Source organism: Culex pipiens, chromosome 2 (assembly GCF_016801865.2).
Source record: "Culex pipiens pallens isolate TS chromosome 2, TS_CPP_V2, whole genome shotgun sequence".
Taxonomy (NCBI): domain Eukaryota; kingdom Metazoa; phylum Arthropoda; class Insecta; order Diptera; family Culicidae; genus Culex; species Culex pipiens.
Genome location: NC_068938.1, coordinates 41,338,120 through 41,359,137, shown reverse-complemented (window position 1 = coordinate 41,359,137; position 21,018 = coordinate 41,338,120). Strand labels below are relative to the sequence as shown.

The 21,018-nt window shown below is 43.4% G+C and overlaps 1 protein-coding gene across 4 annotated transcripts in view; it reads left to right on the top strand.

The window, feature by feature from the left end:
- The window catches only part of LOC120420475 (AF4/FMR2 family member lilli), a 114,775-nt gene that overhangs the window by 37,293 nt on the left and 56,464 nt on the right, over positions 1 to 21,018 (top strand). For all 4 annotated transcript variants that reach the window (XM_039583531.2, XM_039583516.2, XM_052708974.1 and 1 more), the window contains one exon: positions 4,813 to 4,930. In XM_039583531.2, the coding sequence (XP_039439465.1) occupies positions 4,813 to 4,930 (118 nt within the window). The remainder of the gene's footprint in view (positions 1 to 4,812; positions 4,931 to 21,018) is intronic.

Sequence of the window (21,018 nt, the reverse complement as noted above, 5' to 3'; positions counted from 1 at the left end):
TTCCTGCACTGGGTCACGTTCGGCCGCTTGTTCCGGTAGGCCTCCCACCGGGTGTGAAATCTTCTAAAGCGCTTGATTTCACTCAGCTGCTTGAGGCTGGTGTACCCCTTGGGGAACGTAACAATGTACGGGGCAGAGCTGAAAATGTCAGGGGTCCTGACGCGAAATTCGGCGACGCATACACGATTTTTTCAGATCCATTCACTGAACCTCAAAACCGTGACATAAACAAACCGACTCAGTCGTGAGTGCCCTAGCTCACTGAGCAGCTGCAATGCGAGGCAGTAGTCGACCAACGCTCATTCGACGTTGCACGCACACACATAAAGAAACAAGTTTTTACACAAAAAGTTGGTATTTATGCGTGGAAATGTAATTTTGAATATGAGTTATGGTTGTTTTAAGTGTTTTGCACAGTCTAGAACCATTCAATTGTAAAAAAATAGTCAAAATAGTGTTTAGAGAGGATTTTACGAATTGAGTGAGTGTAGCTCATTTTTTCACGTCTCTCATTCTCCAGCAGCCGACCGGCACGAGTCAGGCGGCAGTGGTTGAACGAACACAGTAGGCTTACAGTCAGATGCCAGCAGTGAACTGACATTTAGGTTTGCTTCATGTGTACGCTGGGTTGGAAACATTTTGCAGGCCTGGTACGGGGTTTCCTCTGACGAGGTCTGCAATTTTCCGTTACTCGACTGTAAATTATTTTGGAACATGTCATTTGAAGGGAAATTTAATGTATTTTTCGAAGGGTCATTTTTTCATTTAGAACAAAAAAAATCATTTTAGAATTTCGTGTTTTTTCTAACTTTGCAGGGTTATTTTTTAGAGTGTAATAACGTTCTACAAAGTTGTAGAGCAGACAATTATTTTTTTTGATATATACATAAGGGGTTTGCTTACACACATCACGAGTTATCGCGATTTCACCAAAAAAAATTTGAAAAAAATACTTTTTTATTTTTTTTTTGTTTCATCGTCCGTGTCTGTCGCGGGTGACGATGAACGGCCATGATCGACGACGACCAACTTTTGCTAAACTTTTTTTTCGTAAAATCGCGATAACTCGTAATGTTTATTAGCAAACTCCTTATTTTTATATATCAAATTTTTTATTATTGTCTGCTCTACAACTTTGTAGAACATTATTACACTCTAAAAAATAACCCTGCAAAGTTAGAAAAAACACGAAATTTTCAAATGAAAATTTTTGTTCTTAATGAAAAAATGACCCATCTGGGTCAATGTAGATTCGAAAAGAACATTAAATTTCCCATAAAATGACTTGTTACAAAAAATTTTACAGTCAAGTCGCCATCTAATTGGGCGTCCAAATTTCTATCTCATCACCGTTTCAGGCTGCAAATTATTGAAAAACACCTTTTTTTTCGCATGTTCAAAAATGGAAGGAGTCGTACCCTCCGTCACGAAATATCAAAAAACGGACCTCAGATTCGTGATCAGGGACCAAAGTTATCCCTTAGGACAAAGTTTCACGCAAATCGAAGATGGGTCGGGGAATGCTGTGTGAGTTGGCGGAGAATTACCCCATTCTGTTCAGTGTTTGGCAGATTTCTATTACAATCCGATTTGCAAATTTTCTCTTATTAATCAACTTACTTTGTAGAACTTTTGGAGAAACATGCTTGGTTGAAAAAATGGTAACTCTCGTTGATATTAACGGTGCACATCAACCAGAACTTTCGCACTCAGATTTTTGTTACAGATATTTTAGTATCTTCATAACTACAGGAACTATCGAAATATTTTTTTATTCATTCCCTAAAGAACTCTCCACAAAGTAATTTACAAAAAAGTTTGATCATTTTTTCAATCACGTTGTTGCAGAATTGGGTCCGTAAGTTTGACAATTTTGGAATAAGAAGACAACAACTTTCTTCGTTACTGTGCACCCTTAAAATGGAAACATTTATAGCACATGTATAAAAATAAACTGTTTTCAAAACAACAAAACCCAATCCCAGAAAACAAACAAACTGATAAACTGCATCACATGTCCCACCCCGTATATTATAAACGGTAAGCCAGTTAGTGTAGCAGCCAAGTTTAAAGTTACTCGATATGCTAATCGACACCCTCCTGCTTCTCGCTGAAGCACATCGCCGTAAACAACAACAAATACTTTTACGCCTCTGCATTCTCGCAAACGGCTGCTGCTACACTACACTACCGCCAATTTGCACTCCTCTAACCGATTATCGCCAGCTCGACCCCCCCTCCTCCTTGCCGAAGCGCCCCAATATGTCATTAATGTTTGCTTAAACGTTTAGTTCCGTGCGCGCCCCCCACCCATATTCCTTCGTTATCTTTGTATCGTTTATTGGTTGTGCGCTTGTGTGATTCCCCCGCCGCTCAGTTGGTTCAGCTTAGATTGGTTCGGAATAAAAAAAATAACACTGGTCGCCGGAATTGGAGGTTCTATGACGGTGAGTGACTCTATGACCAATGCGTTTTATTAAATCTCTGAAGTAGAACTTTGGAGTTTTAGCTGTAGTCGGCGATGGAGTCCTTAGAAGTCGTAGATAACCGACTCTGCAGTCCTGCTTCCAAGACAACATTTTGTGTCGAACAGTGTAATTGATTCACTTGACAGGTTTCGCGGCACGTACCCACTCGACGTGTCCCCTAAAAAAATGCTTTACCTTGCCCTTAGGCTTATTCTCGAACGCGTTCAGAAGTTGTTCGCCTCCGATTTCCAGCTGTTTATTAGATTAGAGCTTATCAAAGTCCGCCGGCACCGCTGCTCGTGCTCGGTGGTTATCTGCGTGCAGCTCTGAATCGCCGCTCGATTCGCGAGTTCACTTTTTCGAGGCCGCTGAATATCTGCTCGAGTGTGTATGGGTTTAGTTCGAGCAAACTTACACAACCTCACCTCATTCAAAGCAGCGCGCTAAACGGCGTGTGAGTGGCCGGTTTGTTTTAAGAGTGTAATAAAATGGAGGAAAGCCGAACCTCGCGACGACCGTGGCCGTGGGTTCTCCCCGGTGTCGTGCCAGATATATTGTGCCGTAGCGCAGTATTTGCCGTGACGACCACCCCGGTGTGTGCGATGTTTTCAGCGAGTCGTTGAACACATAGCGGAACACCGCACTCGGCGCGCGATACGCTTGTTAGCCCGCAAAACAACTGAATTTTCTAGTGACGGACTTGGGTCCACACATCGTACTACTATTACGCGTACGCGCGTACGTCGTTGATGAAGTTTATGAACAAATCTGTTTATGTTCCGGATCATGGCCGCGGCGGGGACCCAGCGGAAGGGTTGAAGGTTTTGATTGATTTTGATGTTTTTTCACCGACCCGCTTGTTTGTGTGTAATCAAGCGAACCGTAGCGAAGCGATTCCATAGGACTCTACCAGCAGAATTAGAACTAGCGGTTCTTTCGGCGAAAATTGAGTTCATTGAATAAAACAGAGCACACATGTGAGAGAGTGCGAGGCCGGCGTTTTAATCGAAATTCGTGAAAGATCATACGAGTGCGTCGTTATCATCAATGATTGGTCTTTTTTAGGATGAAAGTTTTTCGTCAAAATATTAGCAGTGAAGCAAAATTGATATCTGTTTACCTATCACAGTAAGGACTCGGATTAGCGAGATAATTTTAATACGAAAAATTACTGTTTTAAACGAAAAATTATGTCTTTCGAAGTAACAATTGACATAAATAGGATTTTAATGTTTGAAGAAGTGAAGAACTTTTGCATATTCAAATCTATTACGTGTAATTGCACAGGAAAAAAATCATGGTAATATTACATCTGGGAAGGAGTACATCTTTTATGTCAGAAAAAATGTGAAATTTTACCTTTGAAAATGTGTAATTTTACCACTTTTCTGTTGTAATGTCGCTTTTTCAGTCTAAATTGAGTTAAAATTACATCATAAAAGAGGTAATATTCAACCTTCCAAAATTACTCCTTCCAATTTTACACAATGTTTTACTGTGACAAGAGCAATATTATTGTAGCTACAAGTACCAACCCCCAACTTTTCTTCCATTTCCCTACCCTAACTCCCACTGAAAATGATAGCCGCAACTGGTGCATAAAACATGTACTCTCCACAACTCCCAAGGCTCCCGCGCCGGTGTGGGTGGAAAGTAGCGAAATTGCTAGCCCAGTCTTTTGAATATCTCAAGATATTGTTTGCGCTGACAAGTTGCCTTGCGACGTGTGCGAAGCTGAACGGAACAGTTCAGTTCAAACAAGCGATGGTCATAAATTTATGCATAATTGATTTCCGTGGGGTAGTCCTGCCTAACCAGGATACCGGCCAACCTGCGCGGGACACGAACCGATGCGATGGTGGAGGAGGAGTAGAGTGAAGCGCTTTGAATATTGAATGTGAGAGCTACCTTGCCCCCGCGCGGCTTCGTGTCCACGTCGTGGCGCTCGCAACCCATCAGATGCACGTCCTTTCTTTTCTTGTGCGGTGGTCGAGGCCTTCATCTAGCCCTCCTGACAAGCATACAAATATTTCCTTCCGACTCTACTTACTAGTTTACTCTGTCCTTTTTTCTGGAAGCCAGTGTTGGTTGAATTCATAGATTATGGTTTTTCGGAGTAGAACGGATTCTTGCACCACTGGCGTCCACTTGGTCCGGGAGTTTGTTCAAGCATTCGTTGCACTGGGTTCTTCCTTTGAGGTAACAGTTGCTCCTCGGGACTTTCTCTGCCTCATCTCTGGAGGCCAATAAAAAGCAGCAAGTGTGCGCGCTTCTTCCCAGGTTAGAACAAGTTCTCATGCCAGTTTTTTTTTTCTCCACCTTCTTGTCTACTCTCTCTTCACAGGCACGATGAGCAGGACAGGATGGAGCGGAGGGAGCGCGACAAGCAGCAACGAGCATTTCTACAGGCCGAACGTGACGCAGAACCAGCAGCCCCGATATTCGCCGCGCCGGTTAAAGTGGTAAGTTGTGTGCGAAATATGACTTCCTAATGATCTGCTCTACCTCTGCGAGCATTGGGTGGCATTCCTAGGGTACGGGAAAGCGGGAGCACGTGGCACAGCGGACAGATTTCGCATAAATTTTCAAACTCATTGCACTCGCCCCGTCGTAAGATAAGGTTGGATGGTTTTCCGGAACGCAAGAGTGCTATTTTGGACGGCGCTCCTGTTCGTGTGCACGTGATTTTGCAACGAGAGCCGATTCCAGCGTAACTGCCAGACTTTGAATACCGGGGTATTTCCGCGAAAGAGATCCGCGCATTGACGTGGATCCGAGAAATCCTAACCTCGAAAAGTTCACACAATCCTGCGACGAGAAAACCGTCCCAACGTCCCACAAGTAACAGTCTTTCGCCTTTTTCCATTCTGTGTAATGATGTCTCGACTTTCCTCTCGGTAACCGGAGAGAGAATGTGCACTTTTTTGCGTTTGCAAAGCGCAGAGGAAATTGCGAAATGTAAGAGTTTTGTTCGTCCTTTCCCGGCAGGACACCCTTGCCTTGGTGGTGCCGCTGAACTTCAACACGAACGGGAAAGTACCAAACGTAATCCACTTGTTGGATGGCCTTCTCACTCCACCACACCGTTCCTACGGAGACTTCTTGTGCTCCGAGTCACGGGGCGGTGGGAATATATGCGCATATATGCGTTTTCTTGGGTTTTGCGGTAGATATCGGCTAGCGTATCTGCGGTCGAGGTTATTAGCTTTATCGGCGGTTAATGAGAGTTTCAATCTTATTGTTGGCTTTTGGTAATAGATATTGGCTTTCAATGAGCGTTTAACTTGGTAGTATATTTTTATACATGACTTCAATTCATTTCTTCGTAGAATATTTGTCAAATGTACCAGTTTTCTTTGCTAATTTCGTCAATTTAAGAACAAATTGTATTTAGAACACGACAGAATCTGATGTAAGTTGATATCTTGATTGTATAACTTTTCTTAAATCGATCTTTAAAGTCAAGCCAATCTTCCTCAAGTTGTCCAAAACCCACATGGCACAAGAGCTTGTAGATACGTGGACTTCTTGACGGTAATATATCTACGAAATCGGCCTTTTTTTATTTTCATTTTTGTATTTTTAATCCGGCTGAAACTTTTTTGGTGCCTTCGGTATGCCCAAAGAAGCCATTTTGCATCATTAGTTTGTCCATATAATTTTCCATGCACATTTGGCAGCTGTCCATACAAAAAGGATAAATGAAAATTCAAAGATCTGTACCTTTTGAAGGATTTTTTTGATCGATTTGGTGTCTTCGGCAAAGTTGTAGGTTTGGATAAGGACTACACTGAAAAAAACTGATACACGGTAAAAAAATTGGTGATTTTTAATTTAACTTTTTGTCACTAAAACTTGATTAGCAAAAAAAAACACTATTTTTATATTTTTTTATTTTTTGATATGTTTTAGGGGACATCAAATGCCAGCTTTTCAGAAATTTCCAGGTTGTGCAAAAAATCTTTGACCGAGTTATGAATTTTTGAATCAATACTGATTTAAAAAAAATCGAATTATTGATGGCAACAATTTTTCATCTTCATTTTTCGATGTAAAATCAAATTTGCAATCAAAAAGTACTTAAGTGAAATTTTGATAAAGTTCACCGTTTTCAAGTTATAGCAATTTTTGGAATTTTTTTGAAAATAGTAGCAGTTTTTCATTTTTTTTTTAATAAGTGCACATGTTCGCCCACTATTTAAAAAATATTTTTGAAAACTGAGAAAATTCTCTATATTTTGCTTTTTTGAACTTTGTTGATACGACCCTTAGTTGCTGAGATATTGCCATGCAAAGGGTTAAAAACAGTTAAATTGAAGTTTTCTAAGTCTCATCCAAACAACCCACCATTTTCTAACGTCGATATCTCAGCAACAAAGTTATCTAAACCAGCTCTCACGCACATCAGCACGCCATTTGTTTTGCTGGCCGGTACAAAATTTAACCTCAATCTTTTTCGTGTACGTACACGCATTGTTGAGATTAGGTAGAGTCGGCGTCACTGAATTTCTTTGAGCAAATCTGGGAAACCGTGTTTAGTTGGCGATTAGCTAAAACTTTATTTAATTCATTAGTTTGGATACAATCATAGTAGTAGCTTTACTTACAATTTTTCAGTATGCGAATTACTTTTTAACCAACTTCTACGTTAATTCTCAAATGGCATCGGCTTGGCCGGATCTTTGTCGTACTTGTGAATTCTGGTCGTTTCTTTTGCCTTTCTATCGATCTTCTTTTCTCTACTTTTTACTTCTCCTTTCTACATTTCCAATAGTTGGTAATGCCCTTAAGAAAGATTTGTTCCCACTCGGCTAAACCTGTAGTGGAACGTTATTCTCGTCGCAACATTCTCCCCCCGGTAATACGACCTGATCAGAGGAGTGTTACAAAGAAACTTATTTGCTAGAGAATAATTATTGAACAAGCGTCTTGTTCCCATATACACACCACCCTAATGCACAGCTGAAAGCTATTGGTTCTCCTACTTTCCCTGCACGCACTTCTGTTGGTGCTGTTAGGTGTGTGTTGGTCAGTCCAATCAGTAGGCGCGGCCTAGCATGTTGGTAACCTTTTATATCTGTTTTCCTCAAGTGACAAAATGTTTGCTTCAATTTCTTTGCACTAATGCTTTGCTTAGGCATGCAAAGTTTCGTTTGAGTATGTACGTTAAACAATGAATATTTTTTGGTTTCATTGATACCCGAGATTTGAAAACCCATGCTCCGAGAATTTGTATTCTGAGCTTTCGTCCCATCCACCCACTGCATACTGAAGTCTTCAACTGGACCGTCAAGCTGTAACTCTTCAGCTAGACTGCTTTCCACCATCGTCGCTGTTGATCCCTCGTCGATAAACGCAAACGTGTCCACTGTCTTGGATTTCCCGTACAATCGTACCGGAACATATTTCAGACCAGCAGAAATCTCCGTTTTCGACGATGTGAAGCATGCTCCAGATGTCGAAGGTGGATTCTGCAGCGCTGTATGCAGTAGTCGATGATGTTTCAGACCGCATCCATCAATTCCACAAGCTGTAGCGGTCTTGCAGGGCCACGGCAGATGTCTGTTCAGGCAGCTAGGACACAGCTGCGCTCTGTTTACGTTGTCCCAGCGTTCACTGACCGGCATTGTTTTGAACACTGCACAGTACTGAGACCGATGTCCGTTTTCGTCACAGATTGGACATCGATTATTCCTCTCTCGGCGGCTCAATCGCGAATCCACCTCCGGTACTTGATCTCTTGCTGCGTCACTTTCACAACAATGAGCATCCTCGCGTTCTAGGGGTATCTCACGAGTTACAGTGGCGACCAGTGTGGAGGTAACTTGGCTGGCTGCTACGACGATCTCGTACATGAAGGCACTGAAGCTCGCGATGTTCACCACACCAAGAAGTTGTTTGTGAGTGGCCCATCTTAGTTTCATATGTGTTGGTAATTTAGAAACCATCTCTTGCAGCAGACATGGGTTGTTTAGATGGTCGTGTAGTCCAGCAGCCACAATATGATCTGCCAAGTTTTGCACTGCTAGTCCAAAATGTATTAGTGAGTTGAGGTCCTCACTGTCAGGGGCTTGTATGCGGCGAATTTGTGATAGTAAAGTTGATATCAACAAATCTGGCCTACCGAACAGTAACTTCAAGGTGGAGATCACTTGAGGAACACACTTCGGTAGCAGAAGCTTACTACTCACAGACTGGAGAGCTGGACCTTCGAGGCAACGCTGTAACCGAATCAAATTTTCAACGTTGCTGAAACCACAGGCTTCCGTGGAGTTGTTGTAGCTGCTAATAAATATCGGCCAGTCTTCGGGTCTACCACTAAACTTGGGCAAATCAGATGGGATGACCTGACGCGCAAACATCCGTTGAAGATGATCCTCAGTGTGCACTTTTGTTGGCGATTGCTGAACTGCATACAAACTGTTAAACTCGTCTCTCAGCGCAGCGCATAACATCTGGGCTTCCCCGACCGATGATGTCGAAGAAAACGTGTCCACCAGAGTTTTAGTTTTCCCTTGTATCGTGTCCAATTGTGTTTGTAGAACAGCGAACTTCTTCCGCAAATTCCTCTTTTCCACAACAATCTCTTCCTCCAGCTTCCGTAGGTCCAGAACAGTGAGCATCAGCGGTCCATATTGACACATTACGGCGGAACATTCCTCGCAGAACCATTCCGGGTTAGGTGTGGAATTGTTCCCACTCAAGCAGGCTGCATGGTAGTGTGAATCACACTGCAAACACGTAAGAAAATCTGCACGATTTGCCAGCACCGGTTCGTTGCACTTTTTGCAGTTGAACTCCATCGTTGAGTTGCAAATTCCGCAGGAGATTGAAAAATTTTTTAGTGTTGAGATTAGGTAGAGTCGGCGTCACTGAATTTCTTTGAGCAAATCTGGGAAACCGTGTTTAGTTGGCGATTAGCTAAAACTTTATTTAATTCATTAGTTTGGATACAATCATAGTAGTAGCTTTACTTACAATTTTTCAGTATGCGAATTACTTTTTAACCAACTTCTACGTTAATTCTCAAATGGCATCGGCTTGGCCGGATCTTTGTCGTACTTGTGAATTCTGGTCGTTTCTTTTGCCTTTCTATCGATCTTCTTTTCTCTACTTTTTACTTCTCCTTTCTACATTTCCAATAGTTGGTAATGCCCTTAAGAAAGATTTGTTCCCACTCGGCTAAACCTGTAGTGGAACGTTATTCTCGTCGCAACACGCATAACTCGGTCAAAGATTTTTAGCACAACCTAGAAATTTCTGAAAAGTTGGCATTTTATGTCCCCTAAAACATATCAAAAGATAAAAAAAAATAAAAATAGTGTTTTTTTGCAAATCAAGTTTTAGTGACAAAAAGTGAAATTAAAAATCAGCAATTTTTTTACCGTGTATCATTTTTTTTCAGTGTAGTCCTTATTCATACCTACTACTTTGCCTAAGACACCAAATCGACCAACAAATTCCTTCAAAAGATACAGATTTTTGAATTTTCATTTATCATTTATCAAATACAAAAGAAAAATCTAATGACCGAAATCTGAGAGAATTGCTCAATGAGCAATGCTCATATCGGCTATGTCGATGTCCTCTTACAGAATACACAAAACTAGCAGGTCGTGCAAAAGTTTTCCCTGACTCGAATACATACATACGTTGCACACGAACAACGAGATCTCGAATGATGAAAGTGCGCGCCCGTGTTGTGTGCTATTGAAGTCCTCTGGTTGAGTTTCCTCATCCATGTGTGTGTTTCACATTTTAAATTATGTGGAATATAAAAGAAATTTCGTTCGACATTGGCAATACGGCAATCTTTTTCACTCCGACGATCAAAACGACGACGGCGGGTTGGGGGGGAAAACCAGGAAGGTCGGGAAAACTTTTAATGTTTTGTTGTGTTCGAGTTGAGAACGGAGAAAATGGGGGGAGGATGCAAATGTTTCCGACTCTTGTAAATGTATTCGGAACTGGGGCCGTTTCCTGTCCTGCCGCTCCTCCCCCGCGTAACGACAGTTTCTCCCCAAACCGATGGAAAAGTTCATGATTCGCATCCTGGTTTCCGGAATTGTGTGAACGTTGTGTTGTGTGTGTGTGTGTTTCTGCTTCAGGGAACCGTTTCAAAGAAGGTTTCCAAGATAAAAGCGTTTTCTTTCCGGACGGAAAAAGGGGTCTCTTCTCGGGAAATGCGATCCTTCGCTCGAAAATTTGCGGTGTGATGAACCGTAGTCAAATCGTGGAAATCAGTCATCAGCTCTTCTGAGCCTACCCCCTGAAGCACACATATTGTAGAGACATCCATCAGGACCCAATGTGAGCCGTCAATCCTGGTCCTGGAGGAATGCAACACCGTCCTCGACCGCAGGACCGTGCTCTCGCTCGCTGATGGCATGATAAATATTCATCCCCACAAGCATGGGTTCCATTTGCATGTGGAAATTATCACCCCCGGTGGCCAGGCCCTCCTTCAGTCCGGAGTCAGGCTGCTGATGTGCGCAGATTTCTCTACCCTTCTCGTCGGTAACTACGGGGACTAAGCCAAGTTATGAATGCAAATTTGGTATACGGTTCGCCTCAACCCTGCACAGCTTCACACTCTGGAATGGTTAATTTCTCCAAGCCTTCGGAGAGCTTGGCGTCTGCTATAAAGGGGCATTAAAATTTGCATACTGTAACGGGTGAAAAGTTTCAATTTTTGTGTGGATTTCTTCATACGGTGGCGGTGACACACGTGTGGTGTTCGTAAATGATTTTCCTGGGCGGTCCGGAATATACCCCAAAAAACGACACTTTTTTTTGTCCCTGCTCCCGGAAAGTCAGCGAGTGAAAAAGCGACAAACGAATTTCTAATGACACATCTCACGCTGGGCCGCCACGTGGAGAGTGCTGGCAGGGGGGGATGCTGAGGCAAAAGTTTAATTAAAACTTCTTATTTTTCTCATTGTAGTCGAGCCGTGGAGCACATTGACGTTAATAGAATTACGCCATGACCTTCCAGCTCAAGCCCCGGCTGTTGGGAGTTGGATAATCACGTTCGAAAGCAGAACGGAAAATAATGGGACTCGGAGAAGTCCGTAGTTGCGAGCGCGAGCGATTACAGAGATGTTGTTAGTAATTATAGTTATACCGGATAGAGAGAGAGCTACCTGGGCTGTAAAACCGGGATTCAGGTCCAGACTATGCTTTTAGCATTTATTTATCGTTATTGTTGTGTGTCGTTCATAAAGTTTTGAATAAGCACTTGTTTTGTTCTAGAAAATTAAATCTTCACTTCTTTATGTAGATTGTCTTGAACTATCTACATCCATCTGTAATTATCATAGTATATTATAATGCTTTCACAATGATGATCACCACCACCATTCAGGCCTTTACGAGTCAAAATTCGAAATTTTCTTACTGGTTACGGTGGAAGACAAACAGATCTTCAAACATATCTACAAAGTAGTCTACCCGTCAAAACCCGATGTGCTTCTGCTTGTTATTTTACAAGTCTTCTATCAAGGTAGTCCTGAGATGAACCAGGGCATTCCAACATAATCTACGTGAAAAATTAACCACGACCTTAAACCTTTGAAAAAAGGTTGAATCAATGCTCTCATAAAGCGAATATCTCAGTTATGAAAAAAAAAGTCATTTATGGACTGAATACCAATCTGAATACCAAAAAAATGCAGAACAATCTGTACCAGCGCCCGTTATCTCCGCTGCTGTCCTCTAACGCGTAACGACCCCTTTGGAGTTCACACATAACATTCAAAACGACGATGACTCCCGCGCTGAACGGCCGTTCTGTTTTTGCTTTACCGTAAAACGGGGTGACTTTGATAGCCGGGGTGACTTTGATAGGTTCACGATTTTTCCGCAAAATGAAGAGTATAATTAAAATACTTACGGAATGGTTTAGAATCATACTGACGGTGGTAGAGAAGTGTTCAAAGTACCTCAAGAAGAACTTTTCATAAAATTTGGAATAGTTTAAAAAGTTAGTTAACTATAATTAAGAAAATGATGATTAAAGCCATTATTTTAAACTTCTCAAAGTGTCATGATTTTCTCAATGAACATGATTTTGAATCGGAAAACGGAGTGCATTTTCGGATTCTTTGGACAATTTCCCACTAGCAGAAGGTTAAATAAGTTTGTAAATAATAAATAATATGTGTTTTTGAAACACAATTAAAAAAAAATCTCCAAATTGATAAGCAATTTCAGCTGAACAAATTTTAAGTAAAATGTGAAAACTTGTGATTCGTGCTTAAAATTCAGTATAAAAGGCAATATAAATCGATAATTTTATACACAAAATTAGTTTTACCAAATTTCAGGCTAAATTCCAACTTTTTAGCACTTTTACCTAAAATTTATATGTATTTTGTTAAAAAGCTTATAAACTTAGTAAACTGAATATAAACAAGGATTTTTTTTCTTAAAACTATATCAGCTTCTTTAGTGATGGTACATTTAACGTACATATAAAGTTTGAACATCTTTAATATGATTTTAACAAGAAAAACTATGACTATCAAAGTCACCCCGGAATTTAAACTAAAATTTTTTAACGTAACTATTTTTCTAAACACTATTGAAAAAACTTTGTTTCCAAAATAATGCATGGACTTTGTGTGGCCTACCCCAGTACATGTTTTAAAAATAATAACCTTGAAAAAACCTCATCAGTTGATAAATATTCCAAAAACAAATTGAAATCCTATCAAAGTCACCCCGGTTTACGGTACTTCTCGCAAACCCTCTCGCTCAACCCTTTAGCAGGCAGGTGCCCTTGCGTAACAAATGGCCCTTCGAGCGAGATGCGATGTTACGTTGAAGTACCCAGCGCAGCACCCAGCATTCAACTCAAAACGTACACAATTACACGTGCGCCTTCGACAGGTAGCGTGAAAGTTTCGCTTTTTATCGCTGCTACCACACACTCAAAAGTGGAGTGATTGGGTTTGCTTGGAAAATTGAAATTTTTTTTTTAAATATCTTAAACGCTACGCTACGATGATTTGATGGTCCATCCATAACCAAATCATATTGTTTTGGCAGGACATTGAGTTTGACGCGGAATTACCAGCAAGACCCCCCTCGTTTAGGTGTACTACGAGAAACTACTCACGAGGAAGGGCAAAAGTGCTCTTGCCGGTACTTGCAACGAGCACGGCTCCCTCTCCAGCTGCAGCATGCAATTCCGCGAATCTCGCGTCCCGAACGTAGAGCCAGTTATCACGTGTCGCGCTACGCTCCCAGCTCTGTAAATGTGTGTCTGGGTTTGTTGCAAGTATCGTTCCTTTGTAGTATGCGCGATACAGTCACATAGTCCCGAACACCACGGAGCTGTTATCTTAGGGTGCAAACCACGCCGCGCCGTCCCACCAACAAACGCTTTGGAAAAATACAAACAAAAAATTTAACACGCTAAAACCGGACCGTGAGGGGCTTGGCTCAACCGACCTCTTCCTGTGGGGGGTAACTCGGCGGTTGGACACGACTTCCGCGTCAACCGCAAGGATCCTCCCCTTGTGTTAATGTTGCGGCATTTTGTATACAACCCTGGCGTACACACACACACTGTTCCGGCGGCGGATACTCTTCCGGGACACATGATGGACATTGCGCGCCGTTCCCCCCTTCTTCGGCCAGCCAAATCCTGCTCGCTCGGAGAAATGGCTTCGCATGACAAAGCAAACACTAATTATCATAATTAGTTGGCTAGAGAAGTTTCGCCAGCAGCAGCAGCTTGTGCGAAATTTAAAATCCAGCCGCAGTTCACCGCCAGGTGGTGGCAGGTTGGGTGGGTCTGGCGGGGCCGCCAGTGATAAATGGTTGGGTGGTCCGCGCTGATGAGCTGTGGGATGTGGCCAGCGGGCGGTGGGCGCAAAAGTCACAGTGTGGCGGACCTCGACGTCGAGCAGCGCCGTCATTTTCAGGGAAACTCATGGGGGAAGGGGATTATGATGATGGTTTTACGATTTCACGATGAGTGCGCGTAAACAATAGGTTGCCGGGTTCTGTCCTCTCTCTCCCTCTGGGTCGTTGTCGTCTGATGTTGGTACCGTGGATTGTTCTCGGGAAATGTGGCGCTTTTTTCCCGGTGACGAAGCACGAGCAGTTTTCGGACGAAATTGGGACATTTGTTTTGCTTCGGGGTAATTTTCATTTGTGTTGTTAATCGATAGGCGCTTGAACTTGCGGCACAGATTTGATGGGTTTTTGTAGAACTTCTGAGTCCGTATTCCAATTATTTCAATACAGTCGTTTCCCAAATTCAAATTCACCATTATTATCCAATTGGCTACTACTATTAGTACAAGACTCTGTTGTTGACTAGATATCAGGATTGAGCGTCTCATCAATTAACAAATCCACCGACGTGCCTTCCGAGCTACGATGCTATGGAAAGTTGTTTTTTACAACGTTTTAGATACAAGGTAATACCAGCAAGTTCAGATCTCCAACATCTAAATCTTAGTCGTAATAAAATATGTATGAAGGCTTAATTCAATTCTTATTATTGCCTCGATAAATGACAATCTTGAGTCATATCGCAAAAACAAATGCTGAGTATGACAAATTCGACAATCGGATAGACTCCGCACTTGCAGTCCATTAAAGAGCATCAATTTGAACTCGCGATACACACTCGCAATCCGCCGTCAAATAAAATATTTCGGCTTGTGACATTTTTATTAACGTCTGAGCCGTTTTCTGTGTGCGCTGTTTTTTCCACTTCTTTTCCACCAGCAAGTTTGGCATGCAACAGCCCGCTCTCTCGAAACTATATTTCCACTGGGTGGAATCGAAGCCAACGGGGGTACGGAAAGGGTGTTCACATTTTCCCATGCATATGCTTGGAGGTCCTCGCCAGCCACAGCAGTTTTCCTCCCGCCTTGCGTGGTCCTTCCGGGCGCCTACCGCCCAGCCAGACAGGGTTCCTAATGCTTGCCAGAACAACCGGGTGTACACACATAGTAGACTAGCATATTGCTGTGTATTTTGGCTTTGATTGTTGTGTTCCAGCGCGATGGGCAGATGGGAGAGACGAACCCGACGTTGGCAGATCCTCTGGTATAAGCGATTATATAGAAGACCATGGGAAGCACCGCTAGCGCTGGAGTACTCCGGCACACTATTGTTCCCGGTTTGTCCGTGGTTCGTAGCACATATGTACACATCCACAAAGTTTATGTCAGTTTAATACTCCTTACTGGAAAATCGTATCACACTGTGTGGCCAGCTGCAGTCTCCAGAATATGAGTGTGTCAGAGCTGTCACAAGTCGCGCAGGATTCAAATCACGCGGGAGATCCCCGAAGCGGTTTTGTGGATTGTGATGATTTTGTGCGTCAGCGGAAATAACTTAACACGGCGAACTTCCTCGGAAAATTCAATTCACGATGGTGGTGAAAAGCGTTTCAATTTTATTCCAAGGAAAAAGTGGCACCGTCATCCCGGTGGTGAAATTCCAACCGGTGCTGTATACGCGTACGTACTCGGCGAGTGCTGTGCATATTACTCATTTCGGCGCGCTGGAGCATGACAACGCTCATCACCGAATCGAAACACGAATTCCAGCTGGGTCGAATATCCCGGAACGCGCGATATCAGTTGTGCTGATTCATGGAAGTGGTGGGAAATTCGGATGATGAAGTAGCATGGGAATTTCGTGTACCTTTCTTTCAATGTTGTCCCCAAAATGATTTCAAATCAATTGAATTATACCTTTTTGAACACACATTTGATTGTTAGATACAACGTTATCCCCCACTATAAACTCGATATCGTGCAGGACGAATCCGCGCACGTAAACACGCCAAAGTATATCGTTACTGTAAACTTCCGTCTAAGCTGCAGCGTGTGTTGCTGCACCGGAAGTTCCGGGGCGTTCCTTGCTCTGCACTATCCGCGTTCGTAGCTGATACACTATACCGATGTCCGCTATTCCATATACCAGATGGTAGACAACAACCACCGGTAAACTTTGAGCGAATGAACTGAGCGGCAGCAACAGCCAAAGTGCCATAAGCAGGATGTTCTTATCGAAAGCTTTTAGGTTGGAGGTTGGCGAAATTGAATTCCTATAGCCTGGCCTGGTGTCCGCCACGTTACCAGCTTGTGTCGTCTAATGGTATTACATCTCGCCCTAGCTTTTCCGGCGATTTTCTTTCCAGTCACATCCTCTTTTTTTGGTCGTCGACCGAGAAGGACCTACTTTCCGGACCCACTCACATTTCTCGCGTGGATAGAGGGAAGAGCACCAGACATAAATTAATATTCCGTAGATCCCTTCGGGGGGGCTTTGTAAGGACACTCGCTGCGCGCGCTCCACGGTCTAGCGAGAATCCCTTCTGTGGGTTGAATCATAATGGCAATAATTCAGGAAAGAAATTAGCGTTTTTCCTGCCTCGTCGTCCGGATCCCAACGTCATAGATTTTCAGTGGTGGAATCTCTCTTTTTTATTGTTTTTCATTTCGACCCACAGATCCACCCACACTGCCCGGTATACATATGAGTTTGGGTAATTTACGTGCTCTCTCGATGGGCTTGCAACGTTCTGCTTTTTTTTCGCCAGACCATTTCCGCTCCCGCTCGATGTTTTATGTCGCTTTTTGTGCCGAACTTGGGCCGTTTGCATGCCGAAAGCTTCGACTTTCCCACGGGGAACGGCCGGCTCGGGGTTGGAATACTAAGTTTCGAGGCTCACAGTGTTCACGTGCTAGAGCGTGCACGATGTTTGAGTTTTGTGTGTTTGTGTGTACGACTTTCATACTGCCAAAATCGGACCTTTTCGTGCTAGGGAAAAGATGCTTCTACCACGGTCGGCGTAAAAAAAATCGTATCGCCGTGGTAATTTATTTAGTGTGACAGACTTTACCGGTTTCGAACGCAGAAAAAAACGGCAATTACAGACGTTATCTTTGCTTGCACGTATCGGCCTAGAAGTCCACCAAAAACTAGTTCTTGACCTGCCAAATGTCAAAGTTTCCTCAAATAACACTTAAGTGAAATGTCTACTGAGAAAAAAAAAATCGAATTTCGTTAGCACCTCGCCGGTGAACCCCAACTCGGTCAAAAGTACCCCTAGACATGGCATTAAACAATTGATAGATCGTAAAAAGTGTTCGCATCCATAAGCACGTGGAGTTCTCGCACTACCCGCAAGCAGGCCAAACCGGTCGTCGGTCGTCAAAACTGCGGAGGGAAAACCACCCTTTTGCATGCTTTTATGACTCAATATAATTTATGAGACACGGAAAGTGCAACCGCCGGCGATCGAAATCGCAGCTCCCAAGTTGAGCAACGGTAATCAATACCACCTCGGAGAAGTTGGTTGGCGAAATTGATTAGCTAATTTACTCAAATTGTCTTTGCAGAGCGGTTTTTATGGTCCAGCTCCCCGGACACGGTGCACCACCTGCTGCGTTGACTGACTTGGGGTCGTTCGGGAAAAGGTTTCCACGATACTAGGACCTTTCAAAACAGCCGGCGGGTGCTGGTATGGGGCGAGTCCAAATGGCATCCATAAAACTTTTGAGCGTAAGCTTTGGCTTGGAATATTGTTCGTTGACTGGAAGATTCCGAGTCGAACTCGGTGGGGTCAGTTTGAAAGAACGTAGACATGTCTGCGTTCAAAGCAAATAACATCATCTCTGCAGCAAATTTTCGTTGGTAGGTCTGGCCGGAATATCTGGGTTATTCCAAGATATTCACAGGATCATTCGATTTGAATATCTAAGTAGGTCATGAACGACCCCCCACAGTCGACCGGAATCTCCAGTTGAAAAGGACTCGTAGTGTTTCCGATAATGAGAATGGCTCCGCACGGAAGTTTAGATCAACGCCACTCAGGCCCGTCCCAGAATACGGCCTTACGGCCTGCACACATTTTACGGCGAAAGCTCAAATTTGTTCCCATCGTTCAGGGGGTAGGGAGCTCGTCGTAAACGCTCCACGTGCAGCACAGTCACGTACGGCGCGGAAAGTTTTTGTTATCCTCGCCAGAACACCCGCAAGGACTCGCTTTCGCGCGCGCGAACGTTTGGGTCAGCGCAAAATGTGTTTTGGCGCGCTCTAATCGTTCTGGCGCTGGGTGGGGGGAGAGGTTATGTTTTGTCGATTCTGGTAACTTTGTCGATGCTGATACAACTGCATTTTTGGCTTCTCCGGCAGTGGGGATTGTTGACAGACGGTACAAGTTTGGGCTGTACACTATCGATTATCCTTCAATCGTTTGCGCAGACACATACTCATAGTGGTACACACTAAGTAGTACTTACAGACACGCCAAACGGCATTCAGCTGTTTGACTCTGTCAATAAATTCCTAATTGGTAAAGTATCGATTTGAGTTGGGTGTTACTTGTATAGCTTCCGATTGAACAAACAGCTCTACATGACGTTTGATAGCTGGTGACATCGAAACACTTGACCAAACTTGAAAATTCTGTAGATGACTCAATCGCACGCAATGGTTCAATGAACCCTCGCAACTATGATATATAGATTCGTGGAGAACTTTTCAAGGAGACTACACCACGTTGCGGGGTCAGTCCGACCTCCAGGACATTCGATACATGCGCATTATAATTACCACACAGGTAGTACGATGCTCGCCACCCGAAAGGGTAGAGTCCGCGGCGTGGTAGAGCGTAGTGTGTAAACCAAAATATAAATAATCAGCCAGATACAGACGCGTATTCCGGACTCACCTCTTCCCCACTCGACAGTGGTAATTAGTTAGCCAACCAAGCGCGATCAACCGTTTAACCAAACACTCGCCTCGAGTGCATACGATAGCCACACAGTGTTCTGTGTTGTAGTGGCTGTATCGAGTGGTGTTGGTTATTATTGTTATTGCTGAATTAGTCGTGTGTGTGAAGAGGGGTTAATTTGATGCTAATGTTCATGTGGGATAGCTTAACTAAACTGGATGAATAGGTTGTTGACTTTGGGAATAGCAGTCTTGTTGATTTGATTTGTCTTTATCAGGGACTCCGACTCCAACAACAACTCCCATACAAAATTGTTGAAAACAGCTTTCTATTCAATCTTGTAGGCAAATTTGGTAGGGCTTCTGAGTTTAAAAACCTTTCCTAGAAAAAGTGTAATCCAATTCGGGCTTTGATTATAAATCATGAAAGCAATGCCCACAACTCCCATCGTTCAGCACGCTGACAGCGCCAACGTCTCTTTACACAATTTCCCTAATTGAGTGATTCCGCGAAACGTCCAACTTCTCGTTACAAAACGCTTTACCCCGCACAGAAGGTCCGCACGTCCTTCGCCGGGTTCGCCATCTAGCCGGAATCGTTTCGTGGAACCCATTGATCGCGCTCACTGTCGCTTTGATTTCACAGGAGCGCGCGCGCTTTCCGCGTACGACTCTGATTTGATTAAAGGTCCGTTCCGGAAGCCAACCTAACCTCAAAATCACCTGAAGAAGAGTGAATCGGGATGCGGCAAAGAAAAGCCAGACACACACACATTCAACGGATATCGAAACTGTTCGACGACGACTGTCCCGGAGGAATTCGGAAAAGACCGGCTTCCCACAGTCTACTGACTGACGGTGGTATGCCATAATCATTATCGTCGTCAGGAGTGGGGAAGGACATTCTGCTATCACGTAATTGAACTTTGATTGGTGTGCGTAATGGATGGCACTTCCGTTCTGGTTGGCTTTTAAGGAAGGTTGGAAAATGGTGAGAATTCGATTGGTATGGATTTCCAGGTATCCTGGGACTGGTTTGGGGTGGTGGTTCAGAGTAATTCTAGTTGCTTTGATTTACTCGTTTCAGGATGACAAAAGCTTGTAAGATTTAGCTTCATAAAAATACATTGCAATGAATCATCGCAGAGTCATCAGGATACTGAACAAGTGTTATCCCAACTGTTGATTCCCCACGATGAGTAACGATGTTGACAAAATCCCTGTCCGCCTCTCCGAGGCGCACCAGGGAACAACTGTTCCGTGCATGTAATTCTAATTGGAGTGTTGTCAAACGTGAAACTAATTAATTCCTCGCTCCAGGCTGTAGCTTTGCCTGGACGTCATTGTTGCATGCTAGACAACAACAGTGGATCTCAAAGCAATTGAAATTGATTGTCCTGGTACAAAACGATACAAAACTTTTTAAGTATCACCGAGTCGATCTACTGTGTATTGAGTTCTCAAGAATGGGAATACAATCAACGACCATCTTTTTATTTCTACGGGTGATTGTTACGACCACAATCAAAATCCGCTCATACACGAATTGTATACGTGCGAGAACCCTCGTCGCCGGCTTCTTTTGAGAGATGTTCATGCATTATTACTGCCAAACAGTATGTGTGTGTGTGTACCGAGCACACACGAGTACTCGACGCCGTATTTTTGCGTCTTCATCAACCACGGGGAAGAATACATCGCGAGGTGGTTGTGACCTGAATGCCTGAGGCACGGGGCGGCGACATCGGCGGCGCCAGGCTCTGAACTCGACCTTGACACACAAATCGGATCTAGCGGCAGCGACACAAAAAAAAGCGCAATAAATATGTCGGACTAGCTA